Genomic DNA, 24947 nt, shown 5'->3' with positions numbered 1-24947 from the left:
CCTGCCACAGGCAGGGACCCCTTCCACTGGAGCAGCTTGCTCCAAGCCCTGTGTCCAACCTGGCCTTGAGCACTGCCAGGGATGGGGCAGCCACAGCTTCTCTGGGCACCCTGTGCCAGCGCCTCAGCACCCTCACAGGGAAGAGCTTCTGCCTAAGAGCTCAGCTCAATCCCAGCCCGGGCAGCTCCTGGTGTGCTGGTGGGTGCTGGTGCTCGTGGCACTCCAGAGAACCTGTTGAAGATGTGCTCACAACAGCAGCTATTTTTCACTGCCCTCGGTTCTAGCAAAGCTATGTTGAGAAGCAGGTTCTGCTGTTGTGCTGTGAGGGGGAGCCATGCAGCAGGGATATTTGCGTGTTGGTGGCAAACCTGAGGCAAGGAACGAAGAAGGATGCAAACAGAGTAAGAGGATTTCGGTGTTGATTTGTTTTGGTATATTGATTTTTGCTGTGCTGTGGAGCAAGCTTATGAAGTGGTGTTTCTGGCACTGGTTTAGTTTGGTTCCTCACAGTAGGAGCAGAATTAAGCCAATGAAAAACACATTGAAAATCTCACACAATCAGTGTTGGCTCCAAGCAACTTCAGGGATAATCACTCGGTCCATTTGGCCAGAGGTACAGAAGAAATTGAAGATGATTGTTTGAGCTGTTCTTACCACCCTCTCCTTCTTGCTGGGGCCCTTGAGGAAAAACCAGGATCAGAATTTGCTGCTTTTCTTTCTCATTAATGTAGAGATTTTTTTTGTTGCTACACCGAATACAAGTGATGTCAGAATTGCTGCTCATGTGTGAGGCCGTGGGGGAAGGATTTCACATTGTCTGTGCCATCCTCCTGATCCCCATGCTTTAAACTTGCCTGGCCTGCAGATGGCAGATGTAGGGAGGAAGGCGTGAGGGCGTTACCCAGGCAAGGTCTCCTGCCAAGCTTGGCTGTTCCGGGGATTTGGAACAGGAGTTCCGAGGCTTTACAGCAGTGATTTGAGCATCAGTCCTGTTGAATTGCTGCTTCTCAAGAGGATTTTGCCTGTGCTCTTGCTTGGAGAAAACAAAGAACATCAGGAAAAGGCAAAGATCTCAACTGTGTGCGTTGGTTGAAGGCTGAAGAGGAAGGATAATGTTTATTTTGACTGCAGGTGCTCGCAGTGAGGAGCAGGAGCGGTCTCGTCTGGTGCAGGTTTTCCCTGCAGGAAGGGGAGGCTAGGAGTTGCTGCATAGATTTTTTTTTTTTTTTCCTTATTGAAGCAGTATTTCCTGCTTCCTTCTCACTCAGTTTGGTTTTAGCACTAATGGGGGCACTTTCCATCTTCTGTTGGCAGCAAGGATGCTTGATGTGAAGGGAGGGCGGTGTTCGGTCACGTTTTGTGCTGTCGGGCATCCCGTTTTCCTCTGCTTGCCCAGGGACACTCGGGACAGGTGAGCCTCCGAAGTCCAGGGCCTGCAGAGGAGGTTGGATTTGTTAAGTTTTAGAGGTTGAGGAAGTCCAGAGGTTTCCATGACAATTGCCTCTTCAGGCAGTGTGGAATCGCAGAACAAAGCCGCAGCTACGGTCTCATGCCCTTTTGCACAGGAATTCTTTTTCTTGTAAGGCCCTGGAACTAGGAAATACAAATACATGCTTAAGGGCAGCGTGATTCCAGGTGGCACTTGGGTCCCGCTGACTCCTGTGGGACACGTGTACCTGCTCGCTGCTCAGCAGAGGTGCAAGTGTTGCCCTGAATTCAAAGCAGCATCTGCAAAGTGGGGTCCTCCTCGTGCGTCGGCTGTGAACAGGACCCTTAGGTCTGAGAGAAGGGATTGGCTTTGGATGTCAGAAACCCCCTCTACTGCTGGCTCGTTCTAGGACACGCCGAAGCACCGCATGGGTTCTGCTGTCCTTGCCAAGCCTGGTCCGTGCGTGTCCTGGGTTTTTGAGCATGGGAAGGGGGCAGGCAGCCTCTTTACTTAAACTGCAGAATAAATTAGTAAGAGCTGTGGGACTCTTCCGCAGTCCTGTGCAGGTAAAACGACCTTGAATCCTTACAAGTCCTGGAACCTGTGTGCTTCATAAAGAGGAGCGATTGTTCCTCCAGCCTGTACGACGGGTTTATGTGGAGAGTGGGTCTGTACTTCTCTGCTGACATTAAAGCATCATTGGTGAGCAACTGCCTGACCTTTGCCAATAACTGGAGATTTTGCTGTACTAAGGCTCTTAGGCAGCGCACGTCAGCTTGCATTAGCTCAGTCTGTTTGAAGTCATAGGATCGTAGTTAGCTTTAGTAAATTAGGGCCAGAGTGAGAGCAGTGGGGAAGTTTACTCACTGTTGCTGGAAGCTGCTGGGGGCTGGTGGCAACTTTAAAGGAGAGCTTGCTTGGGCTGGGAACTGCAGTGTACTGGGGCCTTATTGCGTGGCTGGAGAGAGGATAGTGACCCCAGAATGGAAGATCTGGTTTAGTTCTGTGGGTGCTTGTTCCATTCCATGTAGTATGTGAGGAGGAAATACTCTGAATCAAATACAGGCAGTTAAGGGGTCAGAGCGCTTTGTATCAGGGGTGATCTTCTGCCCTCTCCCTAAGAAAGACCAGCTGCTATAGAGAAAGCTGTGGGATAAACCTCTGTGTGTGTGAAGCTTTAAACATGCCATAGCCTGTTTATCTTGTGGCACTCGTGTCCCTGTGATCCAGCTTGAATACTCCTGATCCTGAATGATAGCACGCTGCAGGGAGCTCCTTCACTTAGTGCTGCTCCTGAGGTTTTGTGGAAGTCTGGGTTTTAGGGATTGCATCGGGATTTGTGTCCTTGGTAATGGCAGGCAAGAATCTGTGATGAGTTTGGTTTAAGCCAAATGTTCCTTGTGTAAATCTATTATCTAAGGCACCTCAGCCAAGTGTGTGGAGAAGGCTTCTCAGTTATAAAAATGTAATTGCCTGAGAAATGTACATCAGCTGCTGCTGAGCTGTGTCACTGCAGCACCTGGGGACGGAGGATTTGAGGTCTGATAATGGAGCTTAAAATCACTGCTAAACAGACCTCTGCAATAATGCAGTTGTCAGTTAGCTCTAAGCCTGCAAGGAAAGCAGGTGGGAGGGGAGACCCCATGGCTGTGGGTTTCTGCAGTGCTGTCTTTGGTCTGTTCACCTCCCTTGTCCCCTTTTCATCCAGTTCTCTCTACTCCGTTGGGCACTTGTCTCTGTTCTAGGCAGCTCCTGCAGCACATCTCTAAGATCCTCTTGTGCAAATGATTTTGTGTCTGTGGGCTTTGATTTCCTCAGTGAGTAAAGAGGTGTTATCACACAATCTTCCCTGTGATATGTATTAGATATTAGCATGTAGGATGAAAAATGCTGTCCTTGGGATTGTTCTTGCAGGGGCAGTTGGGTGCAGGCTGGGAGGATTCCTAGAAACTTCAAGCCTTATCCATGTGAAACTGCAGAGCAAATACTCTTCAGGCAGCACCTTGATGGGCTTTAGTTAACTGGTAACATCAGGTTTTCACCTGTTCTTTTATGCTGTTTCAGTTTGTGTTCAGTTTAACCTATCCTGTGTAATGCTTTGGACCCTTATCTGATATTTCTACTCCAGGGTTCTCAGAACATGTTAAAAGCATTATGGAATAATCTCTTGGGCTTGCTCAGCAAGCTTGAACATTGCTCCCATTTCATGGATGGGGAGTGTTACTCTGAAGGGCTGGGGTGTGAAGCAGATTGATCGGTTTTAAACAGTCTATGAGGAAAGACATCAGTTGTTATTCCAGTAACCCAGAAGGTGTTAAAAGCCCGGGGTGGGTTTCCCATCACTTGTGGAGCACCTCCTGAATTGAAGCTGTACCAGGCTGTGCTCTGAACCTCCCTGTGTGGTGCCTTGGCCAGTGGCATATGTTAGCAAGGGCACAGTGGTGAGTGTAACCTTCCTCTTGGTCTCTTGCAGGTTAACGGGTTTCCAGCTGCCTGCTCCCATTGTGAGTACAGGGGTTGTGCTGTCCTTGTGGCTTGTGAGCGATTACGCGGTCAGTGCTCAAGGCTTCCAGGCAAGCTACGAAGGTAAGTCTGCCCCGTTCAGTGGTTGTCTTGAGTTTTACCTGCATTTGGCTTATGGTAGGATGGAAAACTGAGGTGCAGAGTTTACAGCAGGATATATACACATGCAGACACTCGGTCCAAGAGAGGAGTGCCTGGTTCTCGTATAATTGGATCCATTCTTTTGGAATTCAAATTGCTGATTCCTTCCCAGTGTAAGGTATTCTTTCCTCTCATCATCTACTCTCCAAACGTCTTTCAAAGCTTACTCTCCCACCAAAGCTAGGATGCCTGGGAAGGGGGGGAATGTGGGATTTGACAGTGAAATCTGTTAATAGCAAGCACGGTGCCCTGGGTAGCCACTGGGATTTACAGCTGAGACAGTGGAGACACAGCAGTGCAGAGGATGCTCAGATCAGTGCATTTTCCCTTTGAGTTCTCTTTGTGTAGTTGCTGTTATTCTTTTTCCTGCACCTTCCTCCCCAAGAACTTCACTTCATCTCCTGTGTTTCTTGTCATAAATGATGTCCAGTGTTTGGTGGGTTTGGGGGTAATGTGGAGGCTTTGTAGCTTCTGAGGATCTTGGACAGTGGTGTCATTAGATACTGGAAAAACTGTTCACAGGAGGCAGGCTGTGACCTGGTACTGCTGCATGAATGGCAGAATAACAGTGTTAAAATTCGGGCTGTACTCATGTTGATTATTGAACGTAGAATGTTTTTGTGTCTTCAGAAATGGTTTTCTTTGGAATCCTTAAAAGTTCCCAGCCTCAGTGATAATCCCTTGTGATGGGTCCTACTGGTCAGTTCCCCAACGCGTGAAACCAAGCAGATGCGTTCATTCAGATGCTGTTGTAGCCTGTGCGCTTGTTCAGGGTGGCTGTGTTTAAATCCCCTCTAATTCCTGATGAAAACCCAAGCTGTGTTTGCTGGGCTGGAAGCGATGAGTGTGTTACGGGTGTTCAGGTCCGTGCTCTGCGCGTCCCCAGGGTAAGTGCTGGCTGGGGCTGCTGGTGGTGCGTGGGGAGCTCAGGCCAGGGGAGCGCAGCAGTGTGGGAATGAGGGGCTGATCCTGTTGTCCACTGGCAGAATCTCTGCTAGAGCACTTCAACCTCTGTCTGCTATTGCTCTCCAACAGTGTGACAGAGGACACTTGATCTTTAAGGTCCTTCCAACACTAACTGTTCTGCGAGTCTACAATTCCACATAGCTGGTTTTGTTCTTTCTTGACATTTAGAGTTCATTTTTTGGCATTTACACACAGTTGCTTGTACACTTTTTCATGTTTTTCTTTATTATCTTATGCAGCAGGTAATCTGGTACACAGGCTTGTTCCAAAGCTGCCCTTTAGTCACAGCTCTAAAAATGATGTGAAGTTTATTTGACTGGTGATTTGGAGGCTTTAAAGCAGGTAACTGAGTGCATCTCCAGGGGAAAAAGGAAACGGACTTAACCTGTGGCAGTGAGTGTCACAGAGCACACCTGTAAATGAAAGCTTCATTCTGAGGGAGGGAGAGGGGCAGTTTGCTGGAAGTGCTGCCCTGGACCAGCCTCAAAACAAGCTCCTTGCTCTTTGGATTGTTAACTAAGACCAAAGGAGGAGACAAGTGTGGTTTTGATCCAAGGGCTGTGATGCTCCTTCAGTTCATTGGCAATCTCCGACTCGGCGAATAGCTTGTGATTCGATAATTCATGTTTAAAGACAGAACAATGCATCAGAGCCCTTGCAGTAAATGGCTCCTTTATGATCTGCTATCAAAGCATGTTCATTATTCTTCTCCTCCCTTTAAGCAATCGTGGGAAATGCACCGAAAGGAACAGGATTTTAAGATTGGAACAAAAGATGTCAGGAACTTTTTTCCAGGAGGACAGGAAGAATGTGTGGAGTTGGAGGCATCAAAGTGACACAAACCCATTGTGCTCACGCTGTCTGCTCTACCCTGCCCCGCTGGGAAATGCAGAAATGGAGGTGGCCTTTATCTGAGTTAATATCTTGCTGGCTTATCTCGTTGGTATGATGCCTGCGTGATAAGATCTCTTACAAGCAATTGCTTGAAAACAACACAGACGTCTCTGCTCATACCTGTGGATGTGTTTCTTCATCTCTGGTTCATTCAGGAGACACAGTCCAGCTCTGCATTCACTGGCTGAACAAGGGAGAGCTCAAGTGCGTTGCTGGTGGGATCTGTTAAACCTCTGAGGGGTTAGAGATGCTGTAAGAGCAGCCAGGGATGGAGTTGGGTGTGAAAAGTCTGCCGAGCCTTTTCTCAAGTCCCAGGTGAGGCGAGTGCCAGCAGTGGAATTTGAGGAGCAGCCAGCTCGGGGCTGCTGGGCTGTGATGCTTCCTCCTTGACCTCATGGTTTTGTGACTCCATTGTGTGTTATTGTGCCTGGCTGCGGGATCTTCCTTAATCCTCTTTTCCTTGTTGTCTGATTTCCTCATCTTTCTTCATTTAGTTTCTAGTGTGTTGCCAGCTTGTTTCTGTCGGTTTTCATTGTCTGCTTCTTCATCTTCTCCAGTGTCTGAACTCTTTGTTGTGATTTTTCTTTAGATTCCAAATATTGTTTCAGAGCTCAATAAACAGCAGGGATTTAAAAGTCATTCTTCTGCCATGGAAGAGAGTGTTGAGAGCAAACAGGCTGGGGGTGCTGCATCTCTGGATTTAAGGCATCAGATCACAGGGTGACAGCTTTAAATCTGGCTTCTCTTTCCGGCTGTGGTGCAGATGTTCTGCATGATTTCACTTGGGTTGTGTAGTCTGGTTCCCACCTTCTGAGTTGCAAGACAGGGGCAGAATGGGTCAATTCATGAATGCATGTCCTGCATTCAGGAGCTGCCCTGTGGCATTGGGAACATGGGAAAACCGGCAGCGATGTCACAGGTTGAGAGGAGACGCGATGTGATCAGCACAAGTACATGTCGTTCAGTGCATGATTTGGGAAGAGGAACTGGGGTGACCATGGCAGTATGACTGGGCATGAGAAATGGTTAGCTTTTGCTGAATTAAACCCAGAAACTTTCATTTCTATTTGAATACAATGCTTTGATCTGAAGGTGATGTTTTCACTTAAGAGAGTCTTCTCCTAAAAAGAAGCAGTTTTTACCAAGCTCAATTTCAGAATGTGTCATTTAGAAAATACTGAAGTGCTTTCATGCTTTTAGCATCGTTAAATTTGTATTTTTCCCTGCTGAAGAGTCCTTTGAATTCAGCCTGATTTCCCAATTAGCCCTGTTCACCCTCAGACTCTGGGATTCCTTCCTTTTTTTATAACTAAGTGGTGGTTCTCCAGAACCCCAAACCCTGAACCAGCTGCTGTGAAGCGTTTCATTTGCACTGCGGGAGAGGCAGCTATAAATAATCCCAGTTAGAGTTTTACTGGGACGTGAATCCCGACAGTTTCATCGTGTGAGAAATATTCCTGGAGATTTAATGACCAGAAATGACCAATGCTCCCATTTATTGCTTCCCTGGAAGGTGGGGGAAGGCACATGCCCAGGCTACAGTGTGAAATTAATTGCAATCACTGCTGCCACACACCTGATGAATGCATCGCAAGCTGACATTTAAAACAAATTGGGTAAGTCTTTTACAATGAGAGGAAAATGGATATAAATTCCACATCATTTCCTCAATAATGCTAATAACTGTTCCTGATGAATAGCGGGTGGGGTTTTTAGTTTACTAATTTAGATATAAAATTACTGCTTATAAGCCATTACCTCCTGGCTGCCTTGTTAGCCCTGAGGGTAGGAAAAATAGAAAGGGATTTAAGGAAGGATCCCCGAACCTGCTCTTCATCATACATGACTAGAGAGCAGTGCTATAAAGCACTTGAGGCTCATGAGCCTAATGAAGCTTTATGCTTTTCCAGGCTGCTCAGATCCTTCTTGCAGAGACTCGGTGAGCATTCATCAAACACTAAGCGAACAGTCAGGGCTGGAGTTTTTCTGCATCCCAAGGGGGAGAGGTGGTATTTCCTTTGTTGGCTGACCAGATGTTTTCTTCCGGCAGTGCTGAAGTCTGGAGAAGGCACAGGGCTCTCACTTGAGACTGGTCCTGCTGTGGCTAGACCAGTGTTGTCCAGTGGATTTCTGGTAGGATCAGGAAGGAATTGGATTATCCCTTTAGCGTTGTCCCTGTCCTGTTATATTATCATAGTATCCCAGGCTGGGTTCAGTAGGAAGGGACCTTAAAGCTCACCCAGTTCCAACCCCTGCTATGGGCAGGGACACCTTCCACTAGAGCAGCTTGCTCCAAGCCCCATCCAGCCTGGCCCTGAGCACTGCCAGGGGTCTCGGTCAGTTTTGCTTTGTGCCTCAGGTTCTCTGTCTCAGATGGAATTATGTGTTCATTCCTGGTGTTAGGGTTCTAACAAGAGAAGTGCGGTATGAAAGCAGAGGGATGTGGTAATGTTGCATGCTTCAGGAGCCCTCATCTGTGTACCTTTTAGAGTTTTAACGTTCGTTTTCTGTTCTCCAAAAGCCAAGTTCAGTCAGAAACCCCTGGGGAGAACTGGGGCATTTTGGCCTCTGGACTCCATTGTTGCACTTCCCAGCAGTGCTTCTGCAGCAAAATTTAGCAGTAGGTGAAGATTTTCCTCCCCAAGACATCGTGTTTGATTACAGCTGCAGCAAATTTGATAGCGGCAAACACTGAGTGCCTGATTGAAAAGAAACAATTATGCCTAGAAGAACACTGCTTATTTTAAGAAATTGGAAGCGCTTAAATACAGAGGGAAACAGCCCCAAGTAAATGGTGCTGTTTTCCTTCATAATAAATACTCTGCTCTTTCTCAAGCACAAATATCTCATTCTTTAGAGGGTTGTTTGTGGAGCTGGGCATACATTGATTTAGAAAATACAATTAAAAACTGGTTCCTGTCCCTTTTTGACCATTCATTTTGCTAAACCCAGATGAGGTTTCCTGACTGCAAGACATCCACAGAGCAGCCGGAGCTGTGAAACTGCTTCATTTCTGCTTTCCCATCTCTGCTGGACTTTACGGTAGCAGTTGCCCCATTGATGGAAGCCACATTGGTCACTTGGAGTTCTCTGTCCTTAGGAACAGAATAGTGAAGGTTCTCATAAAAGCAGATAATAACTGTGCACATCAGGTCCCGGTGATGGTGAAGACCGGCGTTGTCCTTGGGAGGAGGAAATGGGCATCCCCAAGGCCTTGGGCAGTGTGCATTTTTTGGGAACCCTCTGATAAACTGGGGAATAGCGCTCCCGTTTTCCCAAGAGCAAAGTGGAGGAATCTGGAAGCACAAATCCTTTGTCTTTTGAAAATGACTCTTCAGTGTAAAACTCTGGATGCTGGAGGGTATTGACTCTTCAACAGCTACTTTTACTTTGGTCTGCTTAGTATTGGGTATGTTGAGTGGGTACTATAAAGCCTTCAAGGACTGTGCAATTCCTTTTAGGACTTGACTTTAATAGCTACAGCTCTTTACCTCCCATTCAGTCAACTGTTCCTGTGGTTTTTGCCATTTCATCCTTATCCGCTGTGCTTAATGTACCTTGTTCTAGTGGCTTTTTGTTCTTTGTTTACTATGCCTCCTAATTTTAGTATTACTTGTGACCTGGGAAGGATGTAGCTTTGTCTCCCTCAGGGTCATCTCTCCCTCCTCCTCCTGTATCTCACAAGATTCAGGGTCGTGCTGGAGTCATGGAGTCCCTGGGAAATCCCAGACTGCTGATGAGAGGTAGGAATGTGAGTCAGCAGAGAGCACTGAGTTAGCAGTGAATGTAGTGGCATTGCATGTTTGCTTTGAAAAGGGAAAAGTAAGCAAGCAATGGAAAGTCAGAGGACAGTAGCAGATGACCCTGGAGTTTTTATCGAACCCTATATACCAAAAATGGGATTATTACTTTGCTGCAGTAACTTGCTTGGAGCATTCAAACCAGCCAAAGAGATCCTAAATTGGCCCTGCTGGCCTTGTGCACTTCTTAATAATACTTATGGGCACTGGATCTTATCCTTAATGTTTTAAATCCTCATCTAGTGGAAGGTGTCCCTGCCTGTGACAGGGGGTGGAACTGGATGAGCTTTAAGGTCCTTTCCAACCCAAACCAGCCTGTGATCCTATGATTCTTAGGAGGTTTATGAATGAGTTGGCTGGTTTTGAGTCACGTTGCTGTTTCCAAATGGCTGTAGAACTGATTGTTCTAGAAACAAAGCAACAGCTCTGCAGATCATGTTTGAATGTTGATATTCCGATGTCTGCAATGTCTCCATCCGTTTTAATACCCGGGGATTACAAAAAGCATGATTGATCATAATGAACATCAGGCCTGAAAGAGAGAATAGGAACAAAAACTAGGTGTTATCCCTCTTGTTGTCACTGCTGCCTGTCAAGTAGCAGCAAACCTGGAGGGAAGGAGAGGGAGCTGGAGTCTGGCTAGGGAGGGAGGCAGCGATGCAGTGACACCGTGCGATGATGAATAGCTCATGGGTACCAGAGCCCTGCAGCAGCTCTGCTCTGCTGTGATTTGCTGTAATGGAACGTGGGGAGGAGGAGGATGCTGTGCCCTGCTGTGTTCACTGCTCTCCTGTTAGGGTTCCTAACGCTGCGCTTCCTTCCAAATGTGTGTGCCAAACCACGCAGCTATTCAGGCAGCCCGGCCTGTTTTAATTTGCTTCGTGTTTGCAAGGTATTACTCCTTAGATTACCTGATAAACTTAAGCTACCAAATGAGCAGTAAGGCAGTGCAGTGTCAATAATATTGAGTGACAGGATTGTTTTACACAGTGTAGCATCTGGAAAAGAAGTAGTTTTATAATTAGATTTAAAGCAATTCTTTGGATTGATTCTGCTTCCCATTAAGTGGTTTCTATCTAATGTAAAAAATCTGGTTGGCAGTCGGTTTGCCCATCATACAGCTTCGGAGTTTTTCTTATGGCTGCTCTTTGGAATGCTTCCACAATATCTCAGCTCTGTAGCTGTGTTCCCTGTTTGTCATCAGCTGTTTGCAGTGTGCAGCTACTGTTTCATTTAATGAACCATATGCATATTGGAAAGGAGTGATTTTGCACAGTCAACTGTTCTGTTCAGGCGCGTGTTTGGAGTTGTGGATGCAAACCTGAGGGGAGAAATAGTAAAGTATCTGGTAGGAGTTGGTCAGCTGGGCTTTATATCCCAAATTAGCCTGAGTTCCTGCCAGTGCTTCTTGCTACCCATTGCTACTGGCCTGTGCTAGCGCTGGAAGAACCGGTGTTGGCTTGTAAACCCTATTTTGCTGTTTATTTCCAGTTATCTGTATCTGTTTACTCCTTATTGTTCCATACGGGAAGCCGTTGTCACGGTCAGAAGCTTATTCCAGTCATCAGTGGCTTTGCAGCCTTGAAAGGGAAATGAATGGCAAATTGGCATGGCAGTGGTGACTCAGTTATTCTTTACAGCCCTGGCAGGAGCTGGTGTAAGTGCTGCTCAGGCTCATCCTGCAGATGATGGCCAATAAATTAGCTGCAGTAAAATCAAGCAAACAGCCAGGTGTTTGCCCCTCGCAGTGCTCAGGAGCTCGGTGCTACATCAGGTGTCACAAAACAAGCATCTTGGTGAGAAGATGAAGGAATAAGAAGAAACAGCTGTGCTGGCCACTGTGCTTCCCTGGGATGCGTGGCTGGGGATGCTTGCGCTTGTCTGTGAGCAGGGTTCCGTCGGTGGGGGGAGTGTGGAGGTGCAGGTGCCTCCCGGAGCATGGAGCTGGAGCCGGCTCTGCTGCCAGCCGAGGCGCAGCTCAGCTTTGAGTAAGGAGAGCCGCTGCGGAGTGCTCAAGGTCAGGTACTTGTGTGGCTGCTGGCAGCAGGGGCTTCAAGCCGCAAGCCTGGGGCCCTGGTGACTTGCGGAAGCCAGGCCCCAGTGAGGAGGAATACGTGGAAAGCTCCGCTGGGATCGCGTGGGCTGTCCGCACCTCATCTGCGGAGCTGTGATTGACAGCAGCGCGCAGCCAGACCCGGGCACGGACCCCGTCAGCAGGGACAGGCTGGATGGCGCTCGGAGGAAGCTGCTCTGGTGGAGGTGTCCCTGCCCGTGGCAGGGGTTGGGGTTGGATGGGCTTTAAGGTCCCTTCCAACCCAAACCATTGCATGACTCTGACTCTCGGCTGGTTTAAACCGTGTCTGCTCTGATCTGAATGGATCTTCTCGGGGCAGTCACTAATTTCAGGGTGTTGCTGATGCTGAGCACCCACAGAGTGGGGGGCTTTGGGGGGCTCCGCTGTAGGTGGGTGATGTCCATAGGTACGGCAGGCTGCAGGCTGGGGTTTCAGTGTGATCTGTGCCAGAGCCGATCGTGCAGCTTCTCGTGGCAGTGCCTCTTGCCAGCGGCTTGTGGTGGTGATCCCGGAGCCTGGGCTGCTCCGTTCCGCGCTGTGACAGCCTGGAGCCACTGCGCTGTAAGCGTCAGTGCAAGCGAGGTGCTGTGTCAGTGTTGGATTAATGTCACGGACGCAAGGGCAGAGGGTTAGTGGCTGCTCTGAAATCCTCTCGCTGCCTGTGCATGGTAATGCTCTTCAGCCAAGGGGAGGGGAGAAGCAGGTACTAAAGGCTGGGTTGGTTTGGGGTGTCCTTATCCCTCTGAAGGTGGCAGAATTGGCAGAGGAGAAGCTCCCTGCTTGCCCAAAGGTGGGGGCAGATGCCACCATTCCCATTGCAGCTTCAGATTAGAACAACTCCCTGGGGAAGGGGCAGAGGCAACCTTCCTGTTCTTCTTCTCTTTAGCTATACAAAGGATTTTTATTACTTAAATGAGCTTCCAGCAAGTTTGCTTTTAATATACCACTAATTGATTTTAAGACTTGAAAGCAGCAAAGTTTTATTAGCATTTGCTGACTCAGCTGAACCCTCCCCTCATAGGAGGGGATGGAGTGAGATATTGACCCATGTTTCTGCAGCAGTAAATGAAGTTGAGGGAATATTAAGTGTCTCATACTGGCTTTTGATTTGCATATGCAAATGAGATCCATCAGTGCAGACGCAGGAGAGCAGGAATGCTAATGCTTTGCAAATAGGATCCAGTGTTAAGCATTTGAGCATCAAGTGACACTTGCTCAGCTGCAGTAGTGGGGTCCTACAGCTACTCCCCTCGCAGTGCAGCTCTGTTGATCAGCCTGTTTTAGGGAAGAGCATGTAAAGTAGTGCAGAAAACAGTAAAGAACTGGTGAGACTTGAAGATTGCCTCTGCTTTTGTGGGATTTGGAAATGGAGGTGTTAGTGCTTGAGATTGGTCGCTGGATGTGACTGGACAGGAGAAAGGTGTTAAAAATCGGTATGTGGCAGTCTCAGCGCTGTGAGGGTACTTTATGAAGGACTCTCATTGTGGTTCTTCTTTCCAAAAACCTTAATTTTCCTCCCTTCTCGCCCCTTTTTATCTTTCGCATATAATAGAGACACATTTCTTTTCAATCAAGGAATCTATTTGCAGCACATATAGTTGTTAGCTGCGTTTGGGCTGGTTTCAGCATACATTTCCATAAAAAGTCACCACTAATGAGCTGTGTGAAAATTGCAGCTTGCTGCCAAGCCAATTTGGTTAAAAGGCCTCAGTCCGTCCTCCAGTGCCGTGTGATCCTTACCCATCACAATGGGCTGGAGCAGGTACAGCCACGGCAGCTCTGATCAGGAAGATGAGATGCTGAGGATGCTGTGACAGCTCTGGAACCCCCTTGTTGCTGCTAATGCAACTGCTATTCTCTGCTCTAGGTTTTCTGTCTGCTTATGCTGGTTTCCCCATGACATCTCCTCAGTGGAGCAAGGTGGTGAGGATTAAGAAAGATCTTCAGAGCCGTGGAGATTCTTTGTGTAGCTGGACCTGGCTCATCGTCTTCTCACTGTGGGCAGTGTTAAGGAGGGTTTTGGGCAGTTTCTCCCATTTTGATTGCCACTGAAGTTCTGTTGACTTTGAACACCCGAATCCTGGGCTTTCCTTTCCCTCTTTGGAAGGCGCTGTGGTGAGCGATCTGACCTGAACCCCAGTCTCTGATCTTAGCCATTGGCCCATCCTGTGTTCTCTCTGTAGGCTGACATTTCCAGGGGTCCCTAGTCACCAGCTGAGCCACTTGTGGCATTCTGGGTGTCAGGGCTCCTTACTGAACTCCTCTGTCCATTTGTATTCCAAACCGATGTTAGGTTTAATAGTTTTTACTGTGCTTTAATTTGCTTTCAGGGTGATGTACAGAGCTCTGTGCACCTTGGCGAGGGAGGGAGCTGTTTATAACTGCAGGTTTTATTATTTTGGCCTTTATGGGATGACCAGGGGTTTGAATACTGCTTCATTCCTGGAGCTGCGGGAGGAATCCACCAGCCTGGAAAACGTTTCTTGTGCCCCAGGATTCACAAATGGGGTTTGAGAGGTCATTGCGTAGTGGTTATAGAATTCATCATTTCTTTTCTGTGTGTAAAGAAAGGAAGAGGGGCTGGTGCTCAGCTGGAGAGATCAGCTTGTGCCTGTCTGGCACCAGCTGGGGCTCCTGCAAGGATCCTCATCATCTTAAACCGCTTTCCATGGGCTACATTTCTTTCTGTAGTGGGATGTGTGTTTGAGTGTCTGCATCTTAATTTAGGCACATAGATAAATCTTGCACCTGATACACAGATCAGAGACGCTTTAGAGGAAGCTGTGTGCGTGGATTGCCAGAAATACGGACTAGAGCTGTGTATGTGCAGCAGTTTAGGTGGGAAGCATTAGCTTTAAGCTCCAGTTTCCCCATCAGGAGGAGGAGAGTTGAGTTTCCTACAGGCAAACCAGCTCCTGCAGGAAAAGGACGTGATTTGCCTGACCAGCATTGCTTTTAGTAGCTTGCTGTGAACCGGACTTACTGCTCAGAGCAGTGCTGGGCTGGGAAATAGAAAGCAGTTTGCAGAGACACCGAAAGGGAGCTTCTGGCTGTTTAACAGAGAACCTACCCCCCAAATCCTCTGACGTGCTAATTGGATCTAAGCTCCTGTGAGACGTCTCCTCTCTATCTGTTCAAATCCACCTAGCCTGGACGGTAATTCCTTCCCCTTTCCATTACCCCATGGTATTTCTTTCCACTTTTGAGATTAGAATGTCATCTGTCCAAGTAAAACCTGACTATAAGTAAGTAGCTTCCAGGCCGTTTGCTGGGCTCACCTTACTGGAAGAGCCCTGCTTCAGCTTTGAATTGCTGGTGGTTCCTTGGGAGAGAAAGAGAAGTGGAAGGACTCTGGGCTCCTCTTCAGGCCATGGAGACAGAGGCCACAGGAGGGATTCCATGGTGAAGGACTGTTCTCTCTTTCTGGGTGTGCATAGACCTGAGCTACATTAAGCAGAAAGCATTGTGTTTTGGATGAGGGATTGGTCCAAGGCAAGGAGATCAGTGTTCAGGTCACTCTTACCCTGACGCTGAGTAGGAATGGGATGATTCTTAGCATTGTACTTCTCTGCTTTGCCCTCTGATCTCCTTCTTTACATTCTTTTTCTTTGGTCTTTTTATCTCTCCTGCATGCACAGAACTTGTGGACTGCGTGGTGCCATACTGGTGCATCTGAAGAGCTCTTTAAACAGTGGTCCTGTCTCCTGAGGAGCAGGGCAGGGTTCTTGTAGTGCTCAGTCACCTCCATTACCCTTTGGAAAGCAGGGGAGTTGTTGAGAGCTAAAGCAGATGATACAAGAAAGGCCTGTATGTATCTATTAGACTATACAATTAATGCATCTTCAGGAAAGCTTGAAGAACAAAAGGCTACTCCTCCATGCAGCACACCTTTTGGGTTAGGGTTTGATCAGCTCAAGTAGAGCAAATCTTATCTTCATTCAAATTAAACAAGTATTTAATTAACTTTATCTCTGCTTCCAGAAGCCAATGCACATGCTATGTGGTGATCTGTGTCTCTGATTACCGTGCGTTCTCACCTTGAATAATGTTTTAATGAAGAGAGCAGTATGATTAGCTGTCAGGCATTTAAGCTGTAAAAAACCAAAACAAGCCCTTCCTTTAAAACATATTCCTTCTTGCAGGCTGTGTTCCACAGAAATCGGTGATTTTAAAACCGTGGGGCTGCTCACAGCTTTGGAGGGCTGGAAGGATGGAAGCTGCTCTTCGCTTGAGCATGTTGGTTACTGCAGTTGAGGCACTCGGGATTCAGTCTGGAGAACTGAGTATAGGTTAAAGGAAATAGAGCTGTTGTGTCTGTGATGCACGTAAAGCATCAGTGTGGCAAAAAGCCCTTTGCTGTACTGCTCTGCTTTAATCTCTGACTTCCACAGAGCGGGTTTTATTAGTGAGACCCCAAAGCACAGTCAGCCACAGGCCGATGCGGCTGACACCGGCAAAACTACTTGGGTTGAAGGATGCTGGGCAATTGTTTTGCTGTTCCTCATCCCTGCGAGGGCTCTCCGGCAGCTGCAGTGATTCAGGGGCTGACCGCTCTCTTCGGTTGTACTGATTTTTCTGGTCTTTGACTGAAACTGAGGTGTCTTGTCTTGCACTGTACAGAAGCGTGCAGATACAGGCAGTGCTGAGTCTGGTTCAGCTCCTGTGTAGAGCCAGAAAGGGGGCATGTGGATGTGTGCAAGGGGTAGAAGGTTTCTTTTTCCTCCTGATTTAGTATTTTCTTTGTGCCCTAAGTATCGATTGCCTTTCCAGTTCCTGCCGTTCATTGCCATCTCTAAAATCTGGGGAGGGAAAAGGCATTCACTTGAATGTGCTCCCAGCTCGTGTGCCTGGAAGGTGCCACAGACAGATCTGTGAGCCCGAGCAAAAGCTGATGCCTCATTCAGAGCTGTGTGAGGAGACTGTTGATGGCTTCAGGGAGGTGGCAGGAAGCAGCGCCTGTGTAACACTGTCGGTATCCAGGTGGGAATGTACGTTCCCGTGGATACCTGCTTTGCTGGCCAGACGGAGACGATTCAGTGCTCAGGGTGGTTGGGGGTGCGTTCGGGGAGCCTCGGAGCGTGGAACCAGAGCAGAAGGCACGAATTGGTTCTTTCCCCAGGTATTAGGGACAGCAAGATGAAGTGCTGCTTCAAGAGCGGGGGAGAGCCGGGGGGAGGAGGGAGCGTCGCTGGTCTGGGGTGGTTGTTATCACTGTGATCATTACAGGCTGATGTGTCTGGAGATGAAATGGCTGGAGCATTATCCACTGGTTTTTATCAGCTATCGCTTCAGCCGCAGCTCGGGCGGGGAAGGTCACTATGGCTCAATGCTCGAGTCTTCCATGTAAGCCCTATCGTGCTATTAGAGAGGAAAAATGGTTCTTCAGGCGCAGGAAGGGTCAGTGATATTATTATTATTATTCATAAGCATAGAGCCTGTCAATCAGTAATCCCTGAAATGTAGAGCAAAATAAATAGGACGTGGCTTGTGTTCACCTTGTGGGAGTACCGATAGGTCTGACCTGTGTTTCTCTGTAGCTAGGCTGTACTGAGCCTGGGAAGCGTGTTGTCTACATAACAGCACAGCCTGAGATAGAGCAGGCGATCCATCAGTTAAAATGAAATGGAAAAGCTGACCTGAACATCCCACAGATTAAAATACTTAGGGAAAGTCATTCATCCTGCTTGTCGTGCCAGGTAAGTGGTCAGTGAGAAATAGTTCTGGTGGAGAAAACTCCCAGAAGAGAGTGAAATGTGAACAGTCTGCCCTCCCCAAGTCTGTATGGAAAACTGCACCAGGTTCCAGTTTGTTCCTGAAAACTGGCTTTTACACATTCTCTTTTGTACTGGGAGTATTTAATCCCTAATGATTGTCTACTTGTTCTGCGTTCCTACTGCAAAAACTTTAATTACTTAATGGTGCTTAATTATCAGATAGGTTTGTATGATATGACCATTGCCCACTTGGAAGGAATGAAACTGAGCATCTCTTAGAATTAGTTCAGGTTCTGATATAAAGGACTGTGCGTATTTTGTCCCAACTGACTGTAGCAGGTTGAACCAGATTGCCTCAGTTGAGGCTCCCATGGCTGCAGCCCCAGCCCAGTGCTGTAACATGCTGTGTAAATGTCATTGTAAGAGAAATCATTTAGTTTGTAAGAGTTAAGTGTGTGACCTTTATTTTATGCAATAGATGGAAAGCCAAATGTGTTGTTTATGGCATTTATTTCCTTAAGTGTAAATTTTTATTAGCTGTGTAGGATCCCCATCATTAAATTCCTCATGTTCTTTTAGCTTGGTTTCCAAAAGACATGAGGAATACACTTGTGCCCTCTGTGTGTAGACTAACAATTTTTTAATGCAGTACTTCCACTAAGATTAATAAAGATTAAGTGATGTAAAAATAAGTCATGTCGTGGGAGCTTTACATTGAAAGCAACAACGCCACAGCCGTGACCAGTTTGGAAAGGTGAAGCTTTTCTAACTAAACCAGTAGTAAAATAGACTTGCCAATGTCTGAAACCTCAGATTCATGTGCTGCTCTCCTGAGGGTGGACAATCAGAGGAGAAAAGAGGCCAACTTTGGAAGGAGAATAACCTGCAAACCAACCCCCCAGACGGACCCACTGAAAAGCTATTTCTGATTATTCAATCTTTTTCAAATTTGTCCTGCACGAGGGCCTGCAGGGACAGGCCAAGGGGAATGGCTTGAACCTGCCCGAGGGGAGACTGAGATGAGCTCTTAGGCAGAAGCTCTTCCCTGTGAGGGTGCTGAGGCGCTGGCACAGGGTGCCCAGAGAAGCTGTGGCTGCCCCATCCCTGGCAGTGTTCAAGGCCAGGTTGGACACAGGGGCTTGGAGCAAGCTCCTCCAGTGGAAGGGGTCCCTGCCTGTGGCAGGGGTTGGAGCTGGAGGAGCTTTGAGGTCCCTTTAACCCAAACCAGGCTGGGGTTCTGTGACTGGTCAGGATCCATGATCTTGCATGGCTGCCTCACCCTGCAGTTCCCAGCACTGGGAGGTATTTTGATTTTATATTTAGCCCACACCAAAGCAGGCGATAACACCGTGAGCGTGCTCCCTGCGAGGTCATCTGCTTGCTTTGATCAGCTCCTGGCTGCTGCTTTCTGCAGGCTGACACAGCTGCAGTAGGCACTTGATTATTCCTGCTATTTGCATGAAAATTATAACCAGTTACTCGATAAGGGCGCGGCGGCTGCCTCCTGCCCCAGGGGGATGCTGTGCTCTGCTTTAGCTCTGCAGCTTCACAGTGCGAGATCTCATCTGTGAGCATAGAACAGAACAGTTGGGCTTAGCCCTCCCTGTTTCACTCACTGGAGTCGTCCCCCATCCTCCCTGGTCATAGTTGATTGACAGGCCAGGTCTTTAAAACCCCTTTCACTTCAAGGATTAACTCCTCCTGGTTTTATACGTGTTGGATACGGTTGTTCTGATTTGACCTTGGGGTTTTCCTACCTAGGAGCATCTCGCAGCCCCAGAGCAGGTCTGCTTTTGCAGTGGGAAGGTACCATCTACGTGGTCTTTGGCCTGGGCCGATGGTGTCAACTGCTGAGCACATGTTGGAGATGCACTGAACTCCTTTTCTGTTAATTTTCAGTGCTGGTTTGGTGTATTTCCTAGAGGTTCTATTTCTTCCTAATCTTTTAACTAATTTTAAGGCCAAAACAGTTTAATGCACAACTTGCACTAATATTAATGAAGGAATTTGCGATTTTAGCTATTAAAAGTGCTTTTATAGCATTGGTGTGAATCCAGCTGTTTCTTGTCTGTTATATTTTCATATCCAGGTACTTCTGTGTTGGGAATACTGCGTCCAGATGACAAATCACATGCCATTGGTACTTTCAGACTGGGAAAAATATGAGCTCATTCATTCAATACAGATCTTTCTGCCAAAGAGATATAAATACACATTGGTTCTTCAATCTTGTGGCCTCCATTCTTGATAATAAGCAATTGAGAATGGAGGGTGGGGAATTTGGCAGTTCTGTTGTTGCCTCCATAAACAGCAGGGCTGGGATGGCTGGATATTTTCAGCTTCGCACAAAAGCTGAAGAAAAGAAAGAGGGTGGGTATAAAAAGCATAAAAACAGGGGTTCCAACTGATCCATTAGAGCTTATTGCTGGAAGAAGTGGCTAGTTGTTGAGCTTTTTTTCCTTGTTATTTCTGTCTGATGGTGTTTAAGATGAGTCTTTCAGATGCTTCTTTATGTAGCATGTAACGGCCGAGATGTAACTGGGGTACTTCTCTTGCAGGACTGGTAACTTTCCCTGTGCCCTGCTTTGAGATGCATGTGTGACAATGGTATCTCCTGTGTGTTTGGTGAGGAGCACATTAATTCCATGATTGTTTTCCCATGGCCTTATGGAGGAGAAAAATTCACAGGGTTTGGTTTGGTTCTTCCACTGTTGCTTTTCTTTCTATCTGTACTTGGTTCTGTGCTCTGTGAGCCGGGGTGATGGGTTTTAGTGACTGCATGTTCAGTTGCAGACCTTCTGTAGCCGAAGATGCAAGCGTCTGTCCGTTCCTCTCTGAACGTGGGCTCAGCTCATGGTTCAGCCTCTTCCAACCCCTCTATCGTTTTTAGACCATTCCCTTCTTTCACTCAGCCTGAGCACTCGCTGCTGGAGCTTTCCTTTCAGTGCTGTGTCGTTACATTCCATGGATTTTCACCTCCTGCAGACTAATCACTTCAGTGCTCGTGCTTCGTACTTGGCGAGAGCTCAGAAATGTCTGAGCGCGAGCATTCGGAGTGATGCTGTATCTTAAGAGAGCGGATGCTGTAGTTTGGCATCAAGTGAGTACTTACTTCGTATTAAAAACCACACAAGCCCCCTCGCTATGAGGGAAGCAGACAGTATTTGAAGCACAAGATTTACTCGAGTCCTGGTGCAGGTGACGTACGGGCGATGCCAAAGTTACCCTGTGAGTTTCTAGAGAGAGCAGTTGGCTCTGCCTGCTGCGTCAGAAATCATTGCATGTATGTTTTCCAGAGTGTCCTGGGTAGAGCTCCGGGTCCCAGGCTCTCCCGAAATGCATCTTCCAGGCATGATTATTTCTTTAATTCTGTAAACTAACGCAGAGGAACATTTGTGCTGATTACAGTTTCTTACAGCCGTTGGTGTCGCTTTTATCCTGTTCCTCCCATGCAACCTCTCATCCTATAAAATTAGACCAGCCTGGCAGGAACATCCAGTGGGAGGAAATGAGTTTGTGCTAGCATATTTCACATAGTAATCTCATTAGCAGTTGTGCTCTGTTGTGAATACATGACTGAGTTGTCTGTACGTGCTCTCTTGGTGCCTCTATCCAAACCCATCTTCCAGCACCCTCATCTGCTGGTGTTTGACTGATGCCACCTGCGTGTCAGGGTCCTCCTGAGCTGGTAGCCTCAGGTGGCTGGTAGATAAAGTCAGTGGAAGCAAAACTTAATGGAAGTTTTCTTGTTCCAGGTCCGTAATTATGTATGAGCAGATTCTCAGTGGGAAACCAGCTGTAATTTTGGTATTTCATAGAAAAATCTCAGTAGCTGCAAGTGCGTTGGACCAAAGCACAGCAAAGCCTGGGGCAACTTGTGTGTACAGAAATGATAGCCATTAATTCTCCCTGGGAATGTTTGTTTCAGGCTGTGGTGCTGAACTAGACAGGTGTCTTGGATAAAAGGAAAGACTGTCCCAAGTTTTTGTTTAGAAATCAAATTAAAATGAAAACTTTTTAGGGCTTGAACAAGTGTGGTGTTAGTCTTTGGAGGCTGTTGCAGTGAAAGCTTATGGACTGTGCTGCCTCTAAGCAGATGTGTTTTATGGCATTTCTGGCCCAAGTGAAGAATCTGTTCTCAGAAATCCCATGAGAACTAATGCTAAATAGACTTCCAGCCTGGCTGACCAGTGCCCTGGGCTGCAGGTAATGCCCAAATGATGCTTGGAACATATAAGCTATTATATAAATGCCACATGTTGTTAGGTTTTCTGTTTCTGTACTGTGGATTATACCCGGTTTCACAAGAGCCTCGGGTAGCTTTCCAGTGCTCGGGAGCTTTGTCATGGCTGGAATTGCAGCAGACCGCTGTCTGTAGTCCCAGTGAGAGCAGAAGGGAGCCGTTGCCTGCCTGGGCCACCCCGTGGGGCTGTTGGGATGAGCCCAGCTCAGGCTCTATTCCGGGTCTCGATCTCCTGGGAGCTCCTCAGCAGGAGCTGCTTTGTCAGCAGAGGAGTTGGGGGGCAAAAGGAGCAGAGGAAAAACTGGGAGTCAAGTGAGCTTTGAAGCCTTTGGTCAAGAGAATTGATGCTGTTGTTGGAGCAAAGATCTGGTAGAGCTTAGTTCATCTTTTTGGAAGAATTTGGGGGCAGTGATTTGGAAAGGGGCATGGGAGTTATGGGTGAAAATGCTTGGCTCACATGTGGAGCAAATAATCTGTAAGAATGAATAGTGTGAGTTTACTTGCCTTTGAAAGATGAGGAATTGAGGTGGGATGGGGTGAATGGCAGGCGTAATTCCATGACTGAGATAGTATCTTTATCCTTGCTTATGAAATGCATTTTCATTTATATTCTTCAGGTGTTTAATCCATGTCTAGGCCTCTGTTAGTAACAAAGCAAGGGACAGAACGTGTGCTGTGTTGCTGGCACGGGTTGTAGACCTTGCTCAGGGACTGCCCTTCCCAAATACGAGGCTTGGTAAGAAGGGAGATGCATCTTTTGTCCCTGTGGGAATTGCTTGATGAAACTGGAATGTGCTGTAGAACAATAGCAATTTCTTTCTGGTCTTGTAATGCGGGATGTTGGTTTCCTTTTCACTTGTAGCACAGCATCCCTGAGGTCAGTAAAACCTTGCAGCGTTTAGAGAAGCAGGTGGGGGATGTCTGAACAGCGCTCCAAGTTTAGCAGTGGCTCTGCTGCAAGGAAGGAAGGTGTGCAGGGCAGCATCTCTCGTGGTCACAGCACAGGAGAGCTTCTCCTTTCACAACAGTTTACAGGATGCTGAAGCTGCCTGGGAAGGCTTCAAGTGCTGCAGTGTAGAAATCTGCACTTAAAAGATGCTCTCGTGGAGGGGAACAAAGGCGTTGGCAGCAGGGACTTCATTACTGAAAGGTTCCTTATATAACTTTCTGCCCTCTTTGTGCAACTTCTTTAAAGTAAATCATGTCCCAAATGCCTTTTATGATGTCGGCAGGAGATGGGGCTGAGAAATAGCCATAATCCTGAATGTGCAGCAGTTGAGTCCAGCGGTTGCTTTGTGCTTTGTAAGAATGGGGAGGTTTAATCTGCAGCCAGAGTAGCCTTTCTCTCCGACTGCTCTGATCTTTAGCTTGCATAAGACACAGCCTGCTGTGCCACTTTGGAATTTATTTAATAGCTCGGTTGTTTGGACATGATTAAAAGTATAATGAATGGAATGGAGCAGCAGCAAGACGAGCAGCTCATAGAGGGTTTTAGCCTAAAAATACCTGTTTCGGCTCAGCTAGTGTAGTGCAGGCTGTGGTGCCAGTCACGGAGAAGTCCTCTACATGGATCTCTTGCAAGCTTTAGTGAGCTCTTGCTGAGTATGAGGATTACCTGTCTGTCACCTTTGCTACTTTATCTTTTATAATGGACCCCATTTTTTTTCCCACTCGGGTGTTTTCCTTCAGAGTGCCTGATGCGTTACTCCAGAGGAAGGGGGTTTACTTGTTTCTGACTGAATTGCATGTCAAATAGGTGCTGTGCGAATTCTTCTTCCCAGTGTGGGCATTTGAGGGGGTTGAATTTCCATGCTTTGCCCGGGTGTGCTTTGGCTGCTTGAAGGGTTCAGGAGCTGAAGGCTGTTTAGGTTAAGATTTAGGGTTTTCTATTAAATAGCATCTGCAGTGGAGAATGCAGTCTTGGCTGGGTGAACCTCTGCTTCCCCTGGTCCTCACCGTAGGTTAAAGTAGGGTTTGCATCTTTGCCCTTGGAGAGGGTGGACTTGTGTTGCATATGAAGAGTCATTGAAGAAACAGGGAAGAATGGAAGTGGACGGAAGTACTGCTGAGCTATTTCATGTTGAATGCTTTCCTTCCTGAGTTACTTCCATGTGGGAACATAACATGGTATTTGTGTGCTTACAGTTGAACCCTCACTCGGTTCTTTCTCACTGTAGAGTTGTATTATCAAAGCCAAAAAATTGACCTTTAATAGTGGTAATGTGAGGTTTAAGCAAGGCATAGGTTTGCTGCATGGAGTGGAACAGGATTCAGGCCAGTTGTGAGGTCTTGAGGCATCTTCCTTCTCAAGGTTCAGTCCCGGTTCCTTCCCTTTCCACAAAGGGGCTCTGAGTGTCCTGTGAAGCAAACCTGTATCCTGTTGCCATGACAACATTTATACAATGGATGCCTCTTGTAGCATGTACGGATGGATTTTTTTCATTTGTAACATCTCTTTGCAGCAATTCCTTGTGTGTTTAAGGTCTCCTTGAAGTATTTAGACCATGATACTAGGTAGAAATTAAATGAGCATTTCTGGATCTATAGGGCCAACTTCGAGTAGAGCTTCCCAGTGTCTTGTCTGGGGAGAGGTTAAACAAGGTGAATTCCTGCCATGTCACTGATGAGGACGATGGAAGGATGTTCACTGGTAATGGAAGGGATGCTCATTGTGTAATGAGCGGTCTCTCCAGGTTTTCCTGCAGTCCCCAGCTATAAGATGGGAGAACGGGAGCTGCGTGCTCACGCTGCGGCTGCTGCTGCAGGTGGTGGTAAGAGTTTTCCATCTCTGAAGGGTGGCCTGCAGCCACTGGAGCTGCGGAAGTGTTAAGTGGATGGCTGGACATTTCTCACTCCCTCTCAAGTGCCCATGTCAGTGCAGAGGTCTCAACAGGGACCACTGGTGATGCGAGCTGGCAGGGCTGCATGTGTCCCCGCAGGGCCTGGCAGTGTATGAGGCAGCTCAGCCATGTCTTGTCTAGAAAGTGCATGAAATTACACCCGCGTCCTTCAGGCCACATGCTCAGAAGTGACAGGGAAGTCGCCTTCCCATTTAAATTCGGGATGTTTGCGTCAAGTGACCAGTGTTTGTATCAGAGAAAACCTCACTTGAGGAGTGCCGTGCATGGTTATTTAATGTGCTTTGGTTCTGCATATGAGTGGT

At 47.4% G+C, this 24947-nt stretch overlaps 1 protein-coding gene across 4 annotated transcripts in view; it reads left to right on the top strand.

Annotated features, from left to right (window-relative positions):
- The window catches only part of CSMD2 (CUB and Sushi multiple domains 2), a 291426-nt gene that overhangs the window by 61876 nt on the left and 204603 nt on the right, over positions 1–24947 (top strand). For all 4 annotated transcript variants that reach the window (XM_062620680.1, XM_062620679.1, XM_062620678.1 and 1 more), the window contains one exon: positions 3903–4015. In XM_062620680.1, coding sequence (XP_062476664.1) covers positions 3903–4015 — 113 coding nt within the window. The remainder of the gene's footprint in view (positions 1–3902; positions 4016–24947) is intronic.

This window comes from Pezoporus occidentalis, unplaced genomic scaffold (assembly GCF_034315485.1).
Source record: "Pezoporus occidentalis ecotype Australia unplaced genomic scaffold, CSIRO_AGI_Poc_V1 ctg223, whole genome shotgun sequence".
Lineage (NCBI taxonomy): Eukaryota > Metazoa > Chordata > Aves > Psittaciformes > Psittacidae > Pezoporus > Pezoporus occidentalis.
Note: the sequence above shows the minus strand (reverse complement) of the source record. Positions and strands in the feature narration are given on the sequence as shown.